A 23,291-nucleotide genomic window follows, 5' to 3' on the forward strand; every position below is an offset into this window, starting at 1 on the left:
CGTTTGACCAAGTGAGAGTAATCGATGGTCAAACGCTCCAGCCGAACGCCACCCCGTCCTTCCCCTACTTCGCAATTATGAAGGATAGATTATACTGAGTGACGCAGGACACTCAAACTAAAGAGCGAGTCACGCAGCTTTTGATTCCGAAGAGCCGCCGGGAATTGGTATTCCAGGCGGCTCACTTTAATCCCATGGCTGGAAACTTAGGGCAGGATAAGACACTAGCCCCAATAATGGCCCGATTCTATTGGCCGGGGATTCGTGGCGATGTTCGTAGGTGGTGTACGGCATGCCGCGAATGCCAGTTAGTAAATCCAGCGGCAATTCCAAAAGCGCCTTTGCGCCCTCTTCCATTGATCGAGACCCCGTTTGAGAGAATTGGGATGGATCTCGTCGGGCCATTAGATCGGTCAGCACGAGGGTACCGCTTTATATTAGTTCTGGTGGACTATGCAACGCGATACCCGGAAGCAGTGCCTCTGCGCAATATCTCAGCACGCAGAATTGCAGAGGCACTCTTCCGCGTTATCTCCCGAGTCGGAATCCTGAAAGAGATTCTGACTGATCAAGGCACTACATTCATGTCACGGACACTGCGCGAACTGTATGGGTTATTGGGGATTAAGCCGATCCGCACCAGTGTGTATCACCCACAAACGGACGGTTTAGTGGAACGGTTCAATCGCACCCTCAAAAATATCATTAAAAAATTCGTAAGTGAGGACGCACGTGATTGGGATAAGTGGCTCAAGCCCTTGTTGTTCTCAGTGCGAGAGGTTCCCCAAGCCTCCACGGGGTTCTCCCTGTTCAAATTATTATATGGGCGTAAGCCACACGACATCCTAGATGTGCTGCAGGAAAATTGGGAGGAGGGACCTTCACAAAGCAAGAACGAAATTCAATACGTTATGGACCTGTGCGCAAAACTCCACACACTCACCCACCTAACTCAGGAGAATTTGCGGCAGGCCCAGGAACGGCAAGCCCGCCTGTACAACAAGGCCTTAGGGAGTTCACTCAGGGAGATAAAGTACTCGTACTGTTGCCCACTTCGAGCTCCAAATTGATCGCCAAGTGGCAAGGGCCCTTTGAGGTCACACGGCGAGTCGGGGACGTCGACTATGAGGTGAGACGAACGGACAGGGGTGGGGCGCTACAAATTTACCACCTCAACCTGCTTAAATTCTGGAATGAGGAGGTCCCCGTGGCGTTGGTGTCGGTGGTTCCGGAGAAGGCAGAGCTGGGACCGGAGGTTCAAAAGAGGGCATTGGCATCACGCACCTCTCCGGTCCCCTGTGGAGACCACCTCTCCCCGACCCAACTCATGGAGGTCGCCCAGTTGCAGACCGAGTTTTCGGATGTGTTCTCGCCCCTGCCCGGTTGCACCAACCTCATAGAGCACCACATAGAGACGCCCCCGGGGGTAGTAGTGCGTAGCTGCCCTTACAGGTTACCCGAACACAAAAAAAAGGTGGTTCGGGAAGAACTTGAGACCATGCTCAAAATGGGCATCGTCGAGGAGTCCCACAGTGACTGGAGCAGCCCGGTGGTCTTGGTACCCAAGGCCGACGGGTCGGTCCGGTTCTGTGTGGACTATAGAAAAGTCAATGCGGTGTCTAAATTCGATGCGTACCCGGTGCCTCGTATTGATGAGTTGCTCGATCAACTCGGCACTGCTCACTTTTATTCGACGCTGGATTTGACGAAGGGATATTGGCAGATCCCCTTGACTCCACTATCCCGAGAGAAAACGGCCTTTTCCACACCGTTTGGTTTACACCAATTCGTCACACTTCCGTTTGGGCTGTTTGGGCCGCCCGCTACGTTTCAGCGGCTAATGGACAGAGTCCTCCTCCCTCACGACACTTATGCGGCCACCTATCTGGATGATATTATCATCTATAGTAATGACTGGCAGAGGCACCTCGAACATCTGAGGGCCGTCCTTAGGTCGCTGAGACGCGCGGGGCTCACAGCCAACCCAAAGAAGTGTGCGATTGGGCGGGTGGAAGTATGGTATCTGGGCTTCCACTTGGGCAACGGGCAGGTGCGTCCCCAAATTAATAAGACGGCAGCGATTGCGGCCTGCCCGAGGCCCAAGACCAAAAAGGGGGTGAGACAGTTCCTGGGGCTGGCTGGCTATTACCGTAGGTTTATACCTAATTATTCGGACATCACCAGCCCGCTGACTGACCTCACTAAAAAGGGGGCACCAGATCCGGTCCAGTGGACGGAGCAATGCCAGTGGGCTTTTTCTGAAGTGAAGGCTGCACTGTGTGGGGGGCCACTTTTACACTCCCCTGACTTTTCTCTCCCCTTTGTGTTGCAGACCGATGCGTCGGACAGAGGGCTGGGGGCGGTTTTGTGCCTGTAGGTGGAGGGGGAGGACTGCCCCGTCCTGTACATTAGCAGGAAGCTGTCAGTGCGTGAGGGGCGCTACAGCACGATCGAGAAAGAGTGTCTGGCGATCAAGTGGGCGGTCCTCGCCCTCCGTTACTACCTGCTGGGGCACCCTTTCACCCTCTGTTCGGACCACGCGCCCCTCCAGTGGCTCCACCGCATGAAAGATGCCAACGCGCGGATCACCCGTTGGTATCTGGCACTCCAACCCTTCAATTTCAAGGTGGTCCACAGGCCGGGGGCGCAGATGGTCGTGGCGGACTTCCTCTCCCGTCAAGGGGGGGGGAGGGGGAGTCTTCTGCAGGCCGGACGGCCGCCAGGCCTGAGTCGGGCGGTGGGGGTATGTGGCAGCAGGGGCGTGGTCAAGCGCCGGTCTGTGACAGGAGGGCGGAGTCAGGGAAGGTAAGTGGCAGAATCACTACACCTGACGGCAATTAACCTGTGTTTGTGTGTGTCTTCCCAGTGACCGCGCCCTATTTAAGGAAGGAGAGCGAGAGCAGAGGAGCTCATCCCTGGACGAGACGCTGGTGTGTGTGTCTCTGTGTGTCGGAAATATATATATTGTTAGACTGAAAAGTGTGGCAACAAAGCCTCTGTTACACCTGATCTCTGTCCTGCCGTCCTCTGTGCTCCACCCACACATATTGAACCATTACAATTACATATCTGTAAGTGGCAAAAATATGTGAACCTTTGCTTTCAGTATCTGGTGTGACCCCCTTGTGCAGCAATAACTGCAACTAAACATTTCCGGTAACTGTTGATCAGTCCTGCACACTGGCTTGGAGGAATTTTAGCCCATTCCTCCATACAGAACAGCTTCAACTCTGGGATGTTGGTGGGTTTCCTCACATGAACTGCTCGCTTCAGGTCCTTCCACAACATTTTGATTGGATTAAGGTCAGGACTTTGACTTGGCCATTCCAAAACATTAACTTTATTCTTCTTTAACCATTCTTTGGTAAAACAACTTGTGTGCTTAGGGTCATTGTCTTGCTGTATGACCCACCTTCTCTTGAGATTCAGTTCATGGACAGATGTCCTGACATTTTCCTTTAGAATTCATTGGTATAATTCAGATTTCATTGTTCCATCAATGATGGCAAGCTGTCCTGGCCCAGATGCATCAAAACAGGCCCAAACCATGATAGTACCACCACTATGTTTCACAGATGGGATAAGGTTCTTATGCTGGAATGCAGTGTTTTCCTTTCTCCAAACATAACACTTCTCATTCAAACCAAAAAGTTCTATTTTGGTCTCATCCATCCACAAAACATTTTTCCAATAGCTTTCTGGCTTGTCCACATGATCTTTAGCAAACTGCAGACGAGCAGCAATGTTCTTTTTGGAGAGCAGTGGCTTTCTCCTTGCAGCCCTACCATGCACACCATTGTTGTTCTGTGTTCTCCTGATGGTGGACTCATGAACAGTAACATTAGCCGATGTGAGAGAGGCCTTCAGTTGCTTAGAAGTTACTCTGGGGTCCTTTGTGACTTCGCCGACTATTACACGCCTTGCTCTTGGAGTGATCTCTGTTGGTTGATCACTCCTGGGGAGGGTAACAACGGTCTTGAATTTCCTCTACTTGTACACAATCTGTCTGACTGTGGATTGGTGGAGTCCAAACTCTTTAGAGACGGTTTTGTAACCTTTTCCAGCCTGATGAGCATCAACAACGCTTTTTCTGAGGTCCTCAGAAATCTCCTTTGTTCGTGCCATGATACACTTCCACAAACGTGTTGTGAAGGTCAGACTTTAATATATCCCTTTTTTTTTAAAATAAAACAGGGTGCCCACTCACACCTGATTTGTCATCCCATTGATTGAAAGCACCTGACTCTAATTTCACCTTCAAATTAACTGCTAATCCTAGAGGTTCACATACTTTTGCCACTCACAGATATGTAATATTGGATCACTTTCCTCAATAAATAAATGACCAAGGATAATATTTTTGTCTCATTTGTTTAACTGGGTTCTCTTTATCTACTTTTCGGACTTGTGTGAAAATCTGATGATGTTTTAGGTCCTATTTATGCAGAAATATAGAAAATTCTAAAGGGTTCACAAACTTTCAAGCACCACTGTATATAGTAAACCACAAGATATTGTTGTAGTTTTATTCATCATGCCCAGTTTAACCAGAAGTAGCGTAAAATGCATGCCCTGTGGATCCCGAGTGGCACAGCAGAAAAGTGTTGTCCCCGTCATCTTCCCCATCATCCAGATATTGCCACTTTCAAATCCTGATGACGCCACAATCATCTGTGGTTGGGAGCTCAAGAGAGCAAAATTGTCTGGGCTCTCTGGGAGGGAGAGATGGCATGCTGTCTCTTCTCTGCCCTGTCAGTTACACTGGCCAGTCATGGGTGTGTGAGAGCACATTTAATAGGAAGTAAGTGGATTGGGCTTTCGTCCGAGTGTGCTTTGCAGCCCCCTGACATTGTATGTGTAAAACGTGGTCAACTGGTGTTTCTTGTCTTGGAGGAAGCACATGATAGCCCTCCCTGGTTGGTAGCTGTTATGTGATACTGGAGAGGAGTCTGATGGGTGGGAATTGGCCATGGCTAAATTAGGGAGAAAATTGGGGAGAAATCGGGGGGGAATGCCCTGTCACAGTAAACACAATATAGGATAATGTCAGACCTCCCCATATTACAGAAACACTGGGGGGGGCGGGCGTCATTATAATACCTTCAGTGCAATATAACCAGCTGGCTGGAAAGAAATTAGTTGAAAACACACATGCAGTGTGTCTGAACCAAGCGAAGTTGTTAATTGGATAATGCAGATGTCAGTCAAACCCATCAACCATTATACAAATCAATTGCAACACATTTGCTTTATTTCAGGAGCATATGTGATGGTTATATTGTCAAGCAATTTAACAAGCAATAACAATTTTAGTATTTTTATGGAATTCAATAATTCCACAAGAGTCATACCATGGAGAACTCATCTCATCTCATTATCTCTAGCCGCTTTATCCTTCTACAGGGTCGCAGGCAAGCTGGAGCCTATCCCAGCTGACTACGGGCGAAAGGCGGGGTACACCCTGGACAAGTCGCCAGGTCATCACAGGGCTGACACATAGACACAGACAACCATTCACACTCACATTCACACCTACGGTCAATTTAGAGTCACCAGTTAACCTAACCTGCATGTCTTTGGACTGTGGGGGAAACCGGAGCACCCGGAGGAAACCCACGCGGACACGGGGAGAACATGCAAACTCCACACAGAAAGGCCCTCGCCGGCCCCGGGGCTCGAACCCAGGACCTTCTTGCTGTGAGGCGACAGCGCTAACCACTACACCACCGTGCCGCCCCATGGAGAACTTATCTTTTTAATTATGTTAAATTTTAGCTTCTTAAAGTGCATATCACGGGTAAATTCAGGAGCAAGGTCAATGTAATTCTCCTATTTTATATTAAACTTGGGTCAAATATCTATACCATTCTGCATTCTCTGAAATTTTTTACCTTGCGCAATACCAGAAAAATTCAGTTGAAATCAAGCCATTTGAGGCGAATCGGTCCGCTTCTGGAAAAACTTGGCATGTGAATTTCCCGTCAAACACTGATTTTCGTGATGTCGCATGCGGAACGCCTCCCTCTGAATCCTACGTCAGCGTTGGTTTGTTTATGAGAAAACGACCTGGTGGTTTTCTGCAAATTTCTTCAACGTTATCACGTAATTATTAAAATGGTTAACAGATGTATCGTATGAGGGTGTAGCAACACCAATCATGATGAGATTAGTGGGTAAAAAATTCCCAAAAGACCAAAGAGAGAAATGGGAGCGCTTGGTCTACACAGGCTGTGCACTGAAACCGTGCAAGCTCTTGCAGCCTGCTGGCGCTTCCGCAGGTGACGTCACGAATCTGGCTCCAGACTCCCTTGGGATTTTTCCAGACGCGTTTTATTTTATTTTTTTCTGCTGTCGACAGATAGTCTTGTGCAAAATTACCCTTCTGGATGAGTGTGTAAAGGGACATACTTTTCATATATAAAAAAATTAATAAATAAATTGGTCCAGGATATGGACTTTAAACTCTTGCAGCTGAAGAACTTCAACATGTTAAGGAACAAATGGTGGCTGATGAATTAACGAACAATTAAACACATGGAGGTTTGGTTGCTTTATTACTACAAATCACACCGTGGCATTCTTCAAATACTGCAGTAAGGAAATTCCTACTGCTGCAGACCTACTTGAATGCCATCTGAACCGATGCAGTGTCCCTTTTTTTTTTTATACGCCTACATTTAAATTAAATGACTATTGTTATATGTCTTAATTTATGGATGTTGGCTTGCTTTCATCAATTACATTAATATGAATCATGGGGCTTCACAAAATCCCACAAAACTTAATTTCATGAAATTAGTGTGTAATTGAAATTAATAAGTGTTTTAAACTTGACAACCTAATCCATACAAAAAAATCCAGATAGAAAATACATATTTGCTTGTGTAAATGCTACCAGAAACAATTTGCAAATAAATCTATCCATATCCAGTTTAATAAATAAGGCCCATTTTTGGATCTTTCAGAACACCAGCGCATTCACACAGGAGAGAAACCGTATCACTGCTCACAGTGTGGGAAGAGTTTTATTCGTCAGCGTCATCTCCAACAACACCAGCGCATTCACACAGGAGAGAAGCTGTATCACTGCTCACAGTGTGGGAAGAGTTTTACGACGCAGAGTAATCTCCAAACACACCAGCGCATTCACACAGGAGAGAAGCCGTATCACTGCTCACAGTGTGGGAAGAGTTTTACTCATCAGAGTGCTCTCCAACAACACCAGCGCATTCACACAGGAGAGAAGCCGTATCACTGCTCACAGTGTGGAAAGAGTTTTACTCATCAGAATGCTCTCCAAACACACCAGCGCATTCACACAGGAGAGAAGCCGCATCACTGCTCACAGTGTGGGAAGAGTTTTACTCGTCAGAGTCATCTCCAAACACACCAGCGCATTCATGCAGGAGAGAAGCCGTATCACTGCTCACAGTGTGGGAAGAGTTTTACGACGCAGAGTAATCTCCAAGTCCACCAGCGCATTCACACAGGAGAGAAGCCGCATCACTGCTCACAGTGTGGGAAGAGTTTTACTAGTCAGAGTCATCTCCAAATACACCAGCACATTCACACAGGAGAGAAGCCATATCACTGCTCACAGTGTGGGAAGAGTTTTACTCATCAGAGTCATCTCCAACAACACCAGCGCATTCACACAGGAGAGAAGCCGTATCACTGCTCACAGTGTGGGAAGAGTTTTACTCAGCAGACTGCTCTCCAAACACACCAGCGCATTCACACAGGAGAGAAGCCGTATCACTGCTCACAGTGTGGGAAGAGTTTTACTCAGCAGAGTGCTCTCCAAACACACCAGCTCATTCACACAGGAGAGAAGCCGTATCACTGCTCACAGTGTGGGAAGAGTTTCACGACGCAGAGTAATCTCCAAGTCCACCAGCGCATTCACACAGGAGAGAAGCCGTATCACTGCTCACAGTGTGGGAAGAGTTTTACTAGTCAGAGTTATCTCCAAATACACCAGCACATTCACACAGGAGAGAAGCCGTATCACTGCTCACAGTGTGGGAAGAGTTTTACTCATCAGAGTCATCTCCAACAACACCAGCGCATTCACACAGGAGAGAAGCCGTATCACTGCTCACAGTGTGGGAAGAGTTTTACTCAGCAGACTGCTCTCCAAACACACCAGCGCATTCACACAGGACAGAAGCCATATCACTGCTCACAGTGTGGGAAGAGTTTTACTCAGCAGACTGCTCTCCAAACACACCAGCGCATTCACACAGGAGAGAAGCCGTATCACTGCTCACAGTGTGGGAAGAGTTTTACGACGCAGAGTCATCTCCAGCAACACCAGCGCATTCACACAGGAGAGAAGCCGTATCACTGCTCACAGTGTGGGAAGAGTTTTACTAGTCAGAGTTGTCTCCAAATACACCAGCACATTCACACAGGAGAGAAGCCGTATCACTGCTCACAGTGTGGGAAGAGTTTTACTCATCAGAGTCATCTCCAGCAACACCAGCGCATTCACACAGGAGAGAAGCCGTATCACTGCTCACAGTGTGGGAAGAGTTTTACTCAGCAGACTGCTCTCCAAACACACCAGCGCATTCACACAGGAGAGAAGCCGTATCACTGCTCACAGTGTGGGAAGAGTTTTACTCAGCAGAGTGCTCTCCAAACACACCAGCTCATTCACACAGGAGAGAAGCCGCATCACTGCTCACAGTGTGGGAAGTGTTTTACTCGTCAGTATGATCTCCAACGACACCAGCGCATTCACACAGGAGAGAAGCCGTATCACTGCTCACAGTGTGGGAAGAGTTTTACTCAGCAGAGTGCTCTCCAAACACACCAGCGCATTCACACAGGAGAGAAGCCGTATCACTGCTCACAGTGTGGAAAGAGTTTTACTCAGCAGAGTGATCTCCAACGACACCAGCGCATTCATACAGGAGAGAAGCCCTATCACTGCTCACAGTGTGGGAAGAGTTTTACTCAGCAGAGTGCTCTCCAAACACACCAGCGCATTCACACAGGAGAGAAGCCGTATCACTGCTCACAGTGTGGGAAGAGTTTTACTCAGCAGAGTCTTTTCCAAATACACCAGCGTATTCACACAGGATAGAAGCCGTATCACTGCTCACAGTGTGGAAAGATGTTTGCTTGTTTAGTTACATTTAAGACCTTCAAGTGCACTAACTCAGAGACATTGCATGATTTAAAGTTGTCAAATTAAATATGGTTATTACAGTTTTGACTGAAAATGACCTGTACTTTGAACTTTATTTTTCATGTTACACTAGTCAACAATTTTTCAGAAGTTGTCTGCTTCAGAGATGAAATTGGCTATTATGAAATTTGGTGTGTTGAATTAGAAGTGACAGTTAATCAGCTGATTGGCTATGGTTTCCAAGATATTTAAGATTTTAAATTTTATACTTATGTACATTGTGTAGATCGTAATGTTTCATCTCATTCTCTCTAGCCGCTTTATCCTTCTACAGGGTCGCAGGCAAGCTGGAGCCTATCCCAGCTGACTACGGGCGAAAGGCGGGGTTCACCCTGGACAAGTCGCCAGGTCATCACAGGGCTGACACATAGACACAGACAACCATTCACACTCACATTCACACCTACGCTCAATTTAGAGTCACCAGTTAACCTAACCTGCATGTCTTTGGACTGTGGGGGAAACCGGAGCACCCGGAGGAAACCCACGCGGGCACGGGGAGAACATGCAAACTCCACACAGAAAGGCCCTTGCCGGCCCCGGGGCTCGAACCCAGGACCTTCTTGCTGTGAGGCGACAGCGCTAACCACTACACCACCGTGCCGCCCTAGATCGTAATGTTTTAAATATAAATTGTAAAACTAGGTCTCTTCATGTGTTTATGGTCGGTTTACATGATATTTCACCTGTTCTCTTTATGTAACACTAGAAAATCAGCAAAAAGTTTATATAAATAAAATGTATTATGAACCAAATTGCTAAAACCAATTATGTATCAGTACTGAATAGGTTTCGTCCTTATTCTGTGTGTATGCAGTGGTTTTTTATTTGTTTATTTTTTGGCAGCTAGTCTCTTGTATTCATGAAACGGAGCATCTCTTGTCAAGCAAAGACTTGATCTCGAGTGCATAGCACTGGATGAATTTTTTTTTTTTTTTGAGCTGATATAAGACAATTTGTTCAGCAGAGTGATGTCAGTTGACTTATGAATGCATCAGCAGTGACTTCTAAGAATAACGTAATGTCATGTACGATGCAATACCGGCTTCAGCTTGCATCATTCATTGTTTTGCCAAAAAAGTAAGTACTATCCAAAGCCACTCATAGATTTATTCATAGAGCCAATCTTGAAAGCGAGCCAATGAACAATTTTAAGTTTCATTTTCGTTCTCAGCGATCCAGAATTAGTAAAGTTTGACTATATTTATTTCAGAAGCATTTTGGCTGTAGACCAGTGTTCTATGACTGTTTTAAAATCTGTAACCTTATAGTGATGTTTAAAATGACTGTTAATGTTTTCTTTAGCTCTTAAGTAGTCATTAATTACCACCATACAAATAATGATTTAACTGTAACACTCATCAGTGTAGTACTGCAGCATGAGACTAATTGTTCATGGAATTATTACTGATCAGGATTTTAATGTTTAATGGAAATGTCGATCAAACCAAATGAGTACGGAGCACTTGAAGCTCGTCCAACTATATGCATCCACCTCGTCTCACTGGTTGAGGAGAAGGCATCAAAGTTGTTTATAATAATCTAGGAATTGCACAAAAACCTGAAAAAAAATTCAGTATGCTTGAAGTTCTTTATCCTAATGTATGTCGCTAAAAAAAAATCTACGCAGTTGATTCAACTAATTATTTACAGATCCATGGTTTAAATTCTGAAGTTGTTTCTGAATTTGTGGAATTTCTCAAACCTGGTTGTATCTTTAGACAACAAATTAAGTGTTAGAGACATTATTTGTTTTGATCACCTGGAAGACTCTGAGAACAGCGTCCGTGTCCATTCTAGATTCAGTAGGGGTGAATCAGAATGTCATAGGACCTAACCCTATTTTTGTTCAGGTTTTTGTATGATTCCTAGTGGTCACACTCCCGATCTAGCACTTGCATTTGTATTAAATATAGAAAATATAGTCATACTTCCACAGTCTGATGCTCCCTCAGACCATGACCTCATCTTTTTTGAAATGTCTTAACAATAATATATGCACCCTGCACACCATCACATCAAAAGTACATTCACAGCAACTACTGTATAAAGTTTTATCAGTAGTTTCCCAGAGTTATCAACTATGATTGGATCCCCATTAGACCTCACAGAACTTGATCAGACAACTGAATGCTTCGAGTCAACATTCTGCGTTACTTTAGATAATGTAGCTCCACTTAAAAGAAAAATAATTCAGGAGAAAAAAAACCTAGCACCTTGGTATAACAGTCACACATGCACCTTAAAACATACAAAACACATGTAAAATTAGAAAATGGTGTCAAACAAAATTGATAGTATTCCAATTAGCATGGAATGAGAGCCACTGGAACTCCAGAGACAAGCTTCTAATGCTGCTTGTTCAATGTTTCTCTCCACCATAATAGAAGATAAAAATAATCTTAAATTTTTATGGAATACTTTTGCAAAATTAACTAGGAATAAGACCACCACAGAAACATGCAAACCTTCAATATGTAGTAGCGATGGCTTAATGAAGTTTTTTTTCAAAGGCAAAATTGAAAATATCAGGCAAAAATATCAAACTATTAATTTGAAACTAGACAATTTGATAAGTATCCAACACTATGACTATTAGCAATGATTTGTGTTTTACACTCCTTAAAGAGACCGAACTAATTTCACTTATTCAATCAAAATCTTCAACTTGTGTACTTGTGGGGATTTTTTTCACCCCTTACCTATATGATTCTTTAAACAAATAACACCAGAAGCAATCAAACCTCTTTGAAAAACAATCAGTTATTCTTTTAGCAATGGCTATGTACCTAAATCCTTTTACCTAGCAGTTGTCAGACTCTTGATTAAAGAACCTACCTCAACCCTTGTCAGCTGTCCCATTATAGGCCAATATCAAACCTCCCTTTCATCTCCAAAATCCTAGAAAAAACTGTGGCGTAACAGTTATGCTCATATCTACATGGGAATAACATCCATAAAAGGTATCAATCAGGATTTAGATCTCATCATAGCAGAGCCACAGCACTGGTTAAAGTAGTAAATGACCAACTAATGGCTCCTTGATCAGGGGTGTGTCTCCTTGCTTGTGCTGCTTAACCTTAGTGCAGCTTTTGACACCACTGATCATTCCATTCTGCTGGATAGACAAGAAAATGTCATTGGAGATAAAGGAATGGTCCTCTGCTGGCTCAGGTCTTATTTAACTGATCATTGTCAGTTTGTATACGTAAATGGTGACTTTCGTATGCATGCTAAAGTAAAGTTTGGTGTTCCAGAAGGTGCTATCTTTGGCCCACTCCTCAAAATAGGCTACCTCTGGTTAGGATTAGGGTAGGGTGAGGGTGAAAGTTTTCCATTGCCCCAGCAAAAGCTGGGGCCTGTGTTCTGCACGGGCCTGTCCAAAGTCCATCTACTCTCTCACCCCCCACAGCCCAGACACCACACTCCCGAGCAAACAATCTTTCTGTACCTTAATCTGGATGTTGGTCGAAGGGGTTGGTGATCAGTCTGATGGTCCTCAACCAGGGTTCGGAAACGGGATGAGGGGAAGGTCTAGATCCAAGATTTGATTTTAGTGGTTGAGATTAGGTTTAAAGGTTGAGAGGTTAGGGGTTGGGGTTAGGTACTGGGATCACAGTTAAGTTTAGGTGTAGAGGTTGTGGTTAGGTTCGGGGGTTGTGGGGAATAGCCCTGAAAACAAGTCTGATTGACTGGATACCCCCACTAGGCTTAATTGTCTGCTTACACTCAGAGCCTTCCAATTCTTCATACAATACACTTGGCTTAATTGGCTGCTTACACTAGAAGCCTTCTAATTCTGTATACAATACCTTGACCCCTTTACTAGCAATGATTGCTGTTTTAACCTCAAAACCTTCTAGTTCTTGACCCATGACCTTAACCACTTAACTAGCCATAATTGCATTCTTAAACTCTAAATGTTCTGCTTCTTAACCCCAAACCTTCACCACTGATCAGCAATGATTACGATTTTTGACCTTAGAATTCTCTGTTTCCCAAGCCAACCCCTTGACCAATGACGGATACAGTTTAAATAGATGGATGGATGCCTGCCTGCCTGCCCGCCCACCCCTCTCTCTCTCTCTCTCTCTCTCGTGGGTCCAGAGTTGGAATTTGTACTCAAAAGAATAATCCCTGAATCGGGAAAATTCAGTGTAAAAAAAATTATGCTCTATAGCAATTTAGTTTCTTGTGACGTTCTTGGGGATTCGTACGCCATCCCCTTTGTCATGCATTGACCATTTCTAAGACGAACCAAGCCTTCTGTTGCAATATAGGCTCCAGCTTGCCTGCGACCCTGCAGAACAGGATAAAGCGGCTAGAGATTATATGAGATGTTGGCCTTGGCCTTAAGTGGAGCCTGGTACATGAAAGGGTTAATTGGTTCACCTGCGCTAATTAGCAGAGCGCGCATGAGTGCTCAAGGGTGTATGTAAAGTTTAGAAGCTTGGAGGCGCCAGCAGGCACACGGTTTTGGAAGATTGGAAGCTGCATTGTCGCAAGCCTGTGGATTACTTGTCGGGAGTTCGTGGATGTGGATTTACGTGCTTGTAGGATTGACTGACTTTTCTGGTTGGTGAGAACAGGCCCGTCGACAGGGGGGGACAACCGGGTATTTTGTCCCGGGCCCAGGCATGGGGGGGGCCCAGAACTGGTCCCTCATGAAGATGCCATTAATCATTCTGTTTCATTTCAAAATGTGTTCATTTGGGGGAGAAAAATGTGCTATATTTGCATTCAATGAATGATTTCTGGTTCTTTTGCCTTTATTGTCTTCGAAAATAGATTCAAGAACCCACCTACCACCCCTAATGCAGAAATGGTTTGGTCTTTGATTAAGGCGCCAAATAACACGGCACTATTCCATCATAACGCTTTGACAATAAGCGTGCGAGCCCATTTGCCAACATGCACAAGTCAGGAGCAAAGAAAAGAAAAAGAGATGAAGAAGCCAAGAGCCTCAGGGGCTCACTGCATAGATATTTTAGAAAAGATTCAGATGATGCAGCAGGTGGTGAAGGCAGTGGGGCAGCTGAGCCAGGTAAGACACAGATAACTTTTTTCCAGCCCCGTAATGTAACCCCAGCATGCGCGACGCACCATTCATAATTATAAAGTAGGGGATAGCAGGGTACACTGAGTGAACACTGAAATGCACAGGACATTGAATTATTTCATAAACATATCGGTTTAATAACACTGTGTTGCATATATCTCAATGAAGCAAAGAATAGCACATTGGCCCGCAATCATATCCAAATGTTTTAGGCACGCTTGCTGAGCTGCGCTGAGCTGGACTCCGGTTAGCTGAAAGCCCGTGGAACGCTGCCTCTTGTTAATTAAACCTTATTTTGTTGGAAATCATCCCGTGTAGATACGACGGCATGTGAAATTGCCAGCTAGATAGAGTTTAATGTAACGAATGGGCTATAAATGGGGTGTTTTGAGGTTAGTCTGTTGCAAAACAAACTTTCGCTTAGACTGGATACTCTTCAAACAATTCCCTTGCTCAACTGAAAAATGATAGGCCTGTATGAAAAGTGCAATTAATGAAAGTAGCCTAATAAGCCCTAAATGAATAAAACAACCTGTGTTTTATTGTTGTTGCTTACACGTTAAGATTTTGAAATCTTCTCGGTCCAGTTCTATATCCAGGGAACGTTGTAATCCTTTTGGTTTATCCGTAATAAATGTGTCAGCCCCCAGGTCAGATAGGCTAATGTTACGTGGTTGGGAGGGTGTCAATTTTTTTTGTAACATTCTAAATCGAGTACGGAAAGGACGTTTATGAAAAACAAGACAAAAAAATACACTGAAAAAAAGAGGGGTTGGGTGTGGGTGGTTGCTGTGTGGCGATGTGCGTGCGTGCGTATGTGTGGGGGGGGCCCACTCAGATTATTTTGTCCCGGGCCCAGCCAAAGCTGTCAACGGCCCTGGGTGAGAATAAGGCTGAACTGCTGAACGGGCCGCCGTGCTTGCATTTGAACTTGAGCCGCCGCGCGCACTTTTTAAGTTAGTAACAAACTTTTGTGTTTAAAGCTTTTGAGTTCAGTTTCAATATGACTGAGGAAGAGACTGAAGACCAGGATTTCTCAAATGAACGACAACTGTTTAAGTTAATTGCAACACGCAGAGGGAAGCTTGGTGTTCTAACACATAAACGTAACGAAATCAACAGCCTTATTGAATCCGGCCAAGATAAAGAAACTGTTGAGAAACAAATTAAGTTATTTGAGGGATTTTTCATTGAGTTTAATAACTTGCAAGCATCAGTACAGAGATTGATAAAACAGGGTCTCCGCGGATCCTTAAAAAGTCTTAAAAAGTCTTATTTTTAATATGTGTTTTTAAGGTCTTAAAAAGCATTATATTTCGCTATTTTTTGAGCTATGGTATTAAATTTCACATGGGAGGTATTAAATTTCATCCGGGTAGCCTACGGTAAATGAAAAAAAAAACCCATATGTCTGGATTTTTTTTTTCCGCGCTAACGTTATTTATTCAACCAGCGTCGTTTGTTATCAAGATGCTGAACAAGTAGCACAAGAGCCGTTGTGTGTCTAGCACTAGTTCTAATAGCGCAGGAACCACGCCACTGGGGGCAGTGTGTTCTTTTATCCATGTAGTAGACAGTGATGGGAATAACGGCGTTAGAAATAAACGGCGTTACTAACGGCGTTACTTTTTTTAGTAACGAGTAATCTAACTAATTACTTTTTACATCGTTATAACGCCGTTCCCGTTACTTACAATAAAATACTATGCGTTACTTTATTAAAGCTGTTCTCATCTGGCACGCTGCTTGTTCAGCCTTTCTTTACTCTGCTTTCGTGTGGGGCGGGGAGACACGAGACAACGGCACAGTAAGCCAATCAGAGTAGATTTGGACAACATACGTAGGTAGGCCACGCCTACTGCACTACTGCGCGCTCTTTCAATCGGAAGAGCCAGCGATGGCGAGTGGTCAGCCCAGCACTGCGCTTTCACACTGGAAATACAGCCAGGACTTTTCATTACTTGAAATAAAAGGCAAGAGTGTTTACGTGCAATGCACATTATGTCGAGGAACAAAGCGTTTGTCCTCGTCAGTGGCCAGTAATTAGTAACAATTTTAATAACTACAGAAATATATTACATTTGATAGATGTCTTATCTCACATTGTCTTATCTCACTATTAAAATATTGAGAAAGCAGTTAATGTTCTGTTTTGTTAACTGAAGATCAATTTGTTTCCTCACTGTTTGTTTACAGCAGTACCCTACTATTAAAATATCTAAGCAAAACAAATAATGTTTGAATTGAATTGTTCAATAACACACAGTGCACACAGGCAAGCTACGAGATTTCGGTGCAACATTTCACTTTCATATTTCGTGTACAATGCTTTGTGTGTGGTCAGGGCGATGTAAATGACATGACTGTGTGTATTGACCTTTTTTGTTTGTCTCAGTTTTAATGTAGCATTATCCTAAGCATTCAATTTGATACACTTCCTTTAAATAAAACATCTGGGTTGAGATGTACATATATCCTTGTTTCCTCTTCTTTTTCATTTTTGCACAACACAATGGAGGCAGAAAACACCCATTGTTAAAAGTAACGTTTTACTTTTACTCAAAGTACATTTTAAATGATCTACTTTTTACTTTTACTTGAGTAGATTTTTTGTTTGGTAACTTTACTTGTACTTAAGTAAAATTTCATCAGAGTAACAGTACTTGTACTTGAGTATAATATTTTAGTACTCTTTCCACCTCTGGCGTTTGGTAGGCTAAAAGCCCGGTTTGGAGCCCTGAGAAGGTCAATGGACATCAATCTTGATGACCTCCCTTTTGTCATTTTCCTGGCATTACCTGGCAGGAGAGGTAATCTGCCACCACCATATGTAGCCCCCGGTCTGTAGGCCAAATTGAATTTAAAGTGCTGAAGGGTGATACCCAGAGTGATCTGCGCAGTGGTCCCACTGCTCAGAACAGAGGGTGAACGGGTGTCCAAGCAGGTAGTACCAGAGAGTGAGAACCGCCCACTTGATGGGCAAACACTTTTTGTCCATCGATATTTTCCACTCATCCAGCATTCAAGAGTGACCTGGAAAAAGCAGTGCTGTCACACAGATTCGAACTGGAGCTGTTGCGACCACAGTCCCATAAGAGTGTCTGCTAAATGCCTGTAACGTATTCTAATGTAATCTCAAAACAAAATTTCGGCTTGCTGTATGTATTTGACGAGGGACAAATTTTGTATCCAGCTGTTTGGATAGCGCCGTGACATAAGTGCCCCAGGAGTTGCTGAAATAGCTCAGTTGGGTGTGTGTTAGACTGAAAATCTAAGCATCTTTGGCTCAAGCCCAGATTTCAGCATTAAGGACTGTGGCTTGTGTATATCTTGGTCTGTGCTGCTTTTTTTTTTTTTTTGCCAGGTCGATGCCAGTAATTTGATGGTTAAAACAATCACACTGTTTGACTTTGGTTCCATGGTGTAATGATTAGCACTCTGAATCCAGTGATCTGAGTTCAAATCTCAGTGGAACCTGTGAATCCTTCATTTGCAGCTTCCAAACTAACATGCACAGACTGTCTCAACAGAAGGCTCCTTTTGGTCAAGCCAGCTTTTATGTCCCAAACCCTTTATGTCCATCACCATGAAACAACTTCTTTTCAAGATGGGTATGGGCCAGTTCTGCAATTTTGAATCTGGGCTTTATTGCAATATCATCGCAGCTTCAATGGTATTGGCCACTATGTGTCTGTATTGATCTTCCAAAAAGCACAAGTGCTGAATGATTTGGCTCCATGGTGTCATGGTTAGCCCTCTGGATGGTGAATCCAGGCATCTGAGTTCAAATGTTGGTGGAACCTGTAAAAGATTGTGCCTGCATTGAATGATGGATCAACAAGACAATTTTGTTTCAGTGAGGAAAATCCCACTTTTTATGCAATGCATGATCAAAATACATAAAACAGAAATGTACCCCCTTTTTATTACAAAGTTGTACTGATCAGTCAGCATTTTCTCCAATTTGGACAGAGAAATCCTGTTTGCTGTAGCAGAAAGAAACCGTTGCTCCAAGTTGTCATCGTTTCTAGCCAGTGGACCACTGATGACCCATACCAGCAATGTCCTAATGGCATATGGACCATTCCCACAGCTCTTGATGACCTCCCAAGGTTCCATTATCTTGGGAGCATTGCTACCAATTAACAGCACAACATTTGCCTTAATGCTTGGGATGTGCACCTTTGACAAATATGGCCAATTAGTCAGGTCTTCAGGAGTTACCAGATCATCTGCAGTTACAGGCATTTCTTTCTGTGTAAAAACCTTGAGAAGGATGTGAAAATCATTGCTGTCCAGACCAGTTATCTCTTAGGCTACATCCACACGACAACGGCAACGAGATGTTATTAAAAAAAATATCGCGTCCACATGGGCAATGGATCAGTAAAATATCAGGTACATATGGCAACGCAACGCTTGCTGAAAACGATGCAATACACATGCCACACCTCTAGGGGCGCTGTAAGATGGTCCCTTAGGAGACACCAGAACAATAGAAGAAGTAAGGACACATGCGCATAAACTATTATGCGCGAGACTTCATATTAGCCACAAAGTCAGAAAAATCTGTTCGTAAAATTACATTATAATGACCAAATACAATGAAAAGTATTTTTCCAGTCTCAACTGTGAAAGGTAATCCCATGTGATCTCGTTTGGATGGCAAACCTGTTGGTACAGTTAAACGCAGCACATGAATGAGGCATCTTTATTCTCCGCTTTGACCCATCCAATATGGCGGCGAGGATGACGTATGATTCTACGCGGAAGGCGGCGTCTTTAATGGTCCGGAATAAATTGAATGCTACACGTTGATGGATTAATTTGTTCTTCTCCGCCCTTTTTGAGGAATGTATTGTAGGACTTAAACCAACATCTGAAGAGGTGAGATCGCTCCTTTTTTTCCCTATTTTTGCTGGCGGGATTGACTCTCTCTCTCTCTCTCTCTCTCTCTCACACTTTGCACCATTACACAATAAATATTCACAGTGAAAATATTTTGTAAGCGCGTTTCATGAACTAAGTTATAGGATTTGTTGACAACTTGCATCGAGTTCGTTACACTTCTACCCGGGGTGAAGCACATGTGGTTGTGATGTCATCGTAAACAAATCCGTTCTACTCATCCAGACGACTTCGCAACGGCGCTGTTGCCAGATCTTTCCACTCTGGAACCCATTCTCAAAAGATTTCGTTTTGGGGCACCCAAAACGCCGGTGCCATGTGGACGCCAGGCCGAAACGATAAACAATTTTATCGGATTCACCTGAATCCGTTGCCGTGTGGACAGGGCCTTAATGAGTCAAAGAATAAGCTGGAACAATCTTTTCTTACCCATAGTCCATAACAGAAGGCTAGTTCTTCTGCCTGTAACATTCAGTTTCTGTATTAGATGTTCTGAGTAAAATGTAGCCAAGCTACCGGCATCCAGGAAGGCATATGTATGTATAATTTGATTCCCCTTTGTTAATTTCACCTTTCCAGGTAAAATGGATAGAGCACCTCGGTCCTTACCGGCCCCTGTTGGGCTATATGTTTTGAGTGGGGTCAACTGATCATTGGATGGTTCCTTTGATTGTTCCAGAGTTGCAAGATGCCCCTTAATATGAAGCACAGTAGGATGAGTTTGACTGCATGCTTTAGACATCAAGCACTGTTGGCAATTATGACTCAGAAGCCCAGAACGTAAACATGCAAAGCAAACTCCCCTTTCCTTCAGGAAGATTATCTTTTCCTTGTGCCCCTTTCTCTGAAACTTCTTACACTCATCCAAAGTGTGACCACAAGCACAAAAAAGACATTCAACTCCTTTAGATGTCTTTAAATCTGAAGTTGGTTCAAGAACTCCCTCAGACAAATCCATACATGTTATTGTTGTGGTGACAGTATTTCCTTCTATTCGATCCCTGGGCTGCAATTTAAACTTGTTGGGATTCTTTTCCCCTACGGCACCAAATGATGGATCCTGTATGTCACCAAACAAAGGATCGGAGAGAATTTTGACTCGTCATTCAATGAATGTAACCAGATCACTGAAACGAGCTCTATGGTTAGTTGTTTTCATTATTTCATGTGCTTTAGTCCTCCATTGCTCCCTCATCTTAAAAGGTAACTTTGAGATGATGGTCCTCATATTCACTGGCATGTCCTGCTCTTGCACATATGGCAGCTCCTCTATTACATTACGGCAACCATGCAAGAATAAGGAGTAGGCTTGAAGTGATTTAACATCCTCAGATTTTATTGTTTGCCATGCCAGAGCTCTTTCCATATAGGCAGTTGCAATTTTCTATGGATTCCCAAAGCGTTCCTGTAAAAGATCCCTTGCCACTATATACAGTGCTCAGCGTAAATGAGTACACCCCCTTTGAAAAGTACCAATATCTCAATGAACACAACCAATTGCCAAAATATTGACGAGACAAAGATTTATATAACATCTGTTTAACTTATAACGTGAAAGTAAGGTTAATAATATAACTTAGATTACACTTTTTTTTCAGTTTTACTCAAATTAGGGTGGGGGCAAAAATGAGTACACCCCACAACAAAAACTACTATATCTAGTACTTTATATGGCCTCCATGATTTTTAATGACAGCACCAAGTCTTCTAGGCATGGAATGAACAAGTTGGTGACATTTTGCAACATCAATCTTTTTCCATTCTTCAACAATGACCTCTTTTAGTGACTGGATGCTGGATGGAGAGTGATGCTCAATTTGTCTCTTCAGAATTCCCCAAAGAAAATAATTTCTTTACACCACAAAGGTGAAGGCTACAAGAAAATCAGGAAAGCTTTACTTATCAGTCAGAATACTGTCGAAAAAGTGGTACAAAAATTTAAGAAAGATGGAACTTCAACCATCTCACAGAGAAGTCCAGGTCGTCCACGGAAGTTAACACCTCGACAGGAGCGTCTTCTGATGAGAAGGGTTGAAGAAAATTGGCATGCAAGTTCACTGCAGTTATCTAAAGAAGTAGAAAGCCAAACTGGGGTGACTATTTCCCATGACACAATACGGCATACACTGCAGAGGAATGGCATGCATGGATGCCGTCCACAAAAGAAGCCTCTCCTAAAGCCCAGGCACAAAAAAGCCCACCTAGAGTTTGCCAGGGCCCATGCTGACAAAGATGAAGCCTACTAGGACTCTATTGAGGTATTTCACCCACGTGACCAAGTCACGTGATGCAGCCATTTTGGACGGCACGCTTAAGTCCTTCAGTGCAAGGCAGTATGAGATGGTGGAGACCTTTGCACATTTTAACAAGAAAGTAAGCTGTGATTCGTGTTAAATTGGATCTGTCTTTTATCACAAACACTGTACCCAGCCTTGGTATGGAGCCAAGGTTGTCGACAGAAGTCAACAGTTTGATGAAGGATGACCCCAGCAGTTTGAAATGGTACAAGGTAGGCTATGTTCACAACACTGTCTTGTTACTCGGGGGATCCGAGATCCCCTGAAACAGACATGAGATCCTTTGAAAACATGATTTGGGAAATGTTGGGGGGTCTCTAAAATATTGGCAAAATGATGTTTATTGACATAGCAATCGTGTGTAACGGGAAGCATTTGCATATCCGAAGTGTTGTGTTTACATGACAACGACTGCTGCTGCCAGGTTGGTTGTTGAGTAGCCTGACTGTTTTTTTTTTTCCCTTGCGTGTGGTATCATTGTTGACGCGAGGTTGTTTATTGAACATGCCAATGCGGACACGATTTCCCGATGAGTTATGACTTCAGACGCGATGCGTGTGTGGAGTCCGCGTGATATGTGCGTAAGATAGGCTTCTCATGTGTTTGGAGATCCGTGCTCTTTTTTTTTCCTCTTTCTTTCTTTCTTTCTTTCTTTCTTTCTTTCTTTCTTTCTTTTTACTTAATTTCCCTGTTTATTTCTGTGTCCCATTGCTTTCTAGCCTCTGTTATTGCGTTTTATGTCTGATGTCTGCTACATGCAACCCTAGACAAATTAACACTGCCTTGTTTCACTGCTCAGATGGGTTAACAAACACTGACCCATTTACTTTTTGCTATATATTTTATCAAAATTGCGTTAACTGATAAACTAACCTGAAATGAAATGATCACTGCAAAGTCTGGAGTACTCTGTTGGCTCCCAATCCTGTCTTTTCACAGCTGTAATCCCTCTTGTCTGGGTCAGTAGTAAACCGGTAGTGATGTGTCGGTTGCGAACAATCCGGTTCAAAGAGCCGGCTCTTTGAAGTGAACGACGGGAGCCGGCTTTTCGGTGGGAGCCGAGTTGGGGAGCCGAATTATTTTTTTGTCCTTAGGTGCCTCAGAGAGAGGGAGACTTTCACAAAAAAAGTTGCTGTCTGATTGCGTCTTTGTGTTGTCTATTACCATTCAAAGGAAAAAAAGTAGCATGGTGTACGCCTACTTTTTTTGGTTGATGTCATTCACAGCTGCGAAAATACGAAAATTGGTGTAATGCTTAAAGCTGTGGAGCGCAGGGGAGAGGAGTCTGTGAGGCACCTGAGGAGGGGAAAATCAGCTGTGTATTTTATATTGGTAATATAACACAGTTTTGCATTATGTTTGTGAGAAAATAATTTATTAATTGGTAAGTTTTATTTCTATAGCTAGAACATTGTTACACTGCTATACTTTACAAAGCTTTACAATGGCTACAAAAACTAAAAAATCAAATGGAAAACATCCTATTGATAAAATATAAATAATGTAATTAATTAACTAGTTAATTGCAGCAATTAAATCAAAAATAAAATCTCAGGAGCCGTTTGGGAGCCGAAAGAGCCGGCTCCTTATAGTAAGAAGAGCCAAAAGACCCAGCTCCCGAAAAAGAGCCGAAATTCCCATCACTAGAAACCGGTAAAAGGAGCGTCCTGCACACTGTCCCTGTCTGTTGTGGCAGCCCACAGCACAACAAGCAAACACCATGGTTATTTATAGAGTGCTTACTGACAAATTAATCTATTCTAGGTGTCTGTAACACGTTTTTTTTTCAAGCCGGCTCTCCCTCTCTCTCTGCAGCGTTAGTATGTAGCTT

The 23,291-nt window shown here is 43.6% G+C and overlaps 1 protein-coding gene across 1 annotated transcript in view; it reads left to right on the plus strand.

Moving 5' to 3' along the window:
• The window catches only part of LOC132865860 (zinc finger protein 271-like), a 53,756-nt gene extending 43,814 nt beyond the window's left edge, over positions 1–9,942 (plus strand). Inside the window, exon 6 of the mRNA XM_060898351.1 lies at positions 6,966–9,942. Within this exon, the coding sequence (XP_060754334.1) occupies positions 6,966–9,091 (2,126 nt within the window). The 3' untranslated portion in view covers positions 9,092–9,942. The remainder of the gene's footprint in view (positions 1–6,965) is intronic.
• Positions 9,943–23,291: the final 13,349 nt, after the last annotated feature.

The sequence above is a fragment of the Neoarius graeffei genome, chromosome 18 (genome assembly GCF_027579695.1).
Source record: "Neoarius graeffei isolate fNeoGra1 chromosome 18, fNeoGra1.pri, whole genome shotgun sequence".
Taxonomy (NCBI): domain Eukaryota; kingdom Metazoa; phylum Chordata; class Actinopteri; order Siluriformes; family Ariidae; genus Neoarius; species Neoarius graeffei.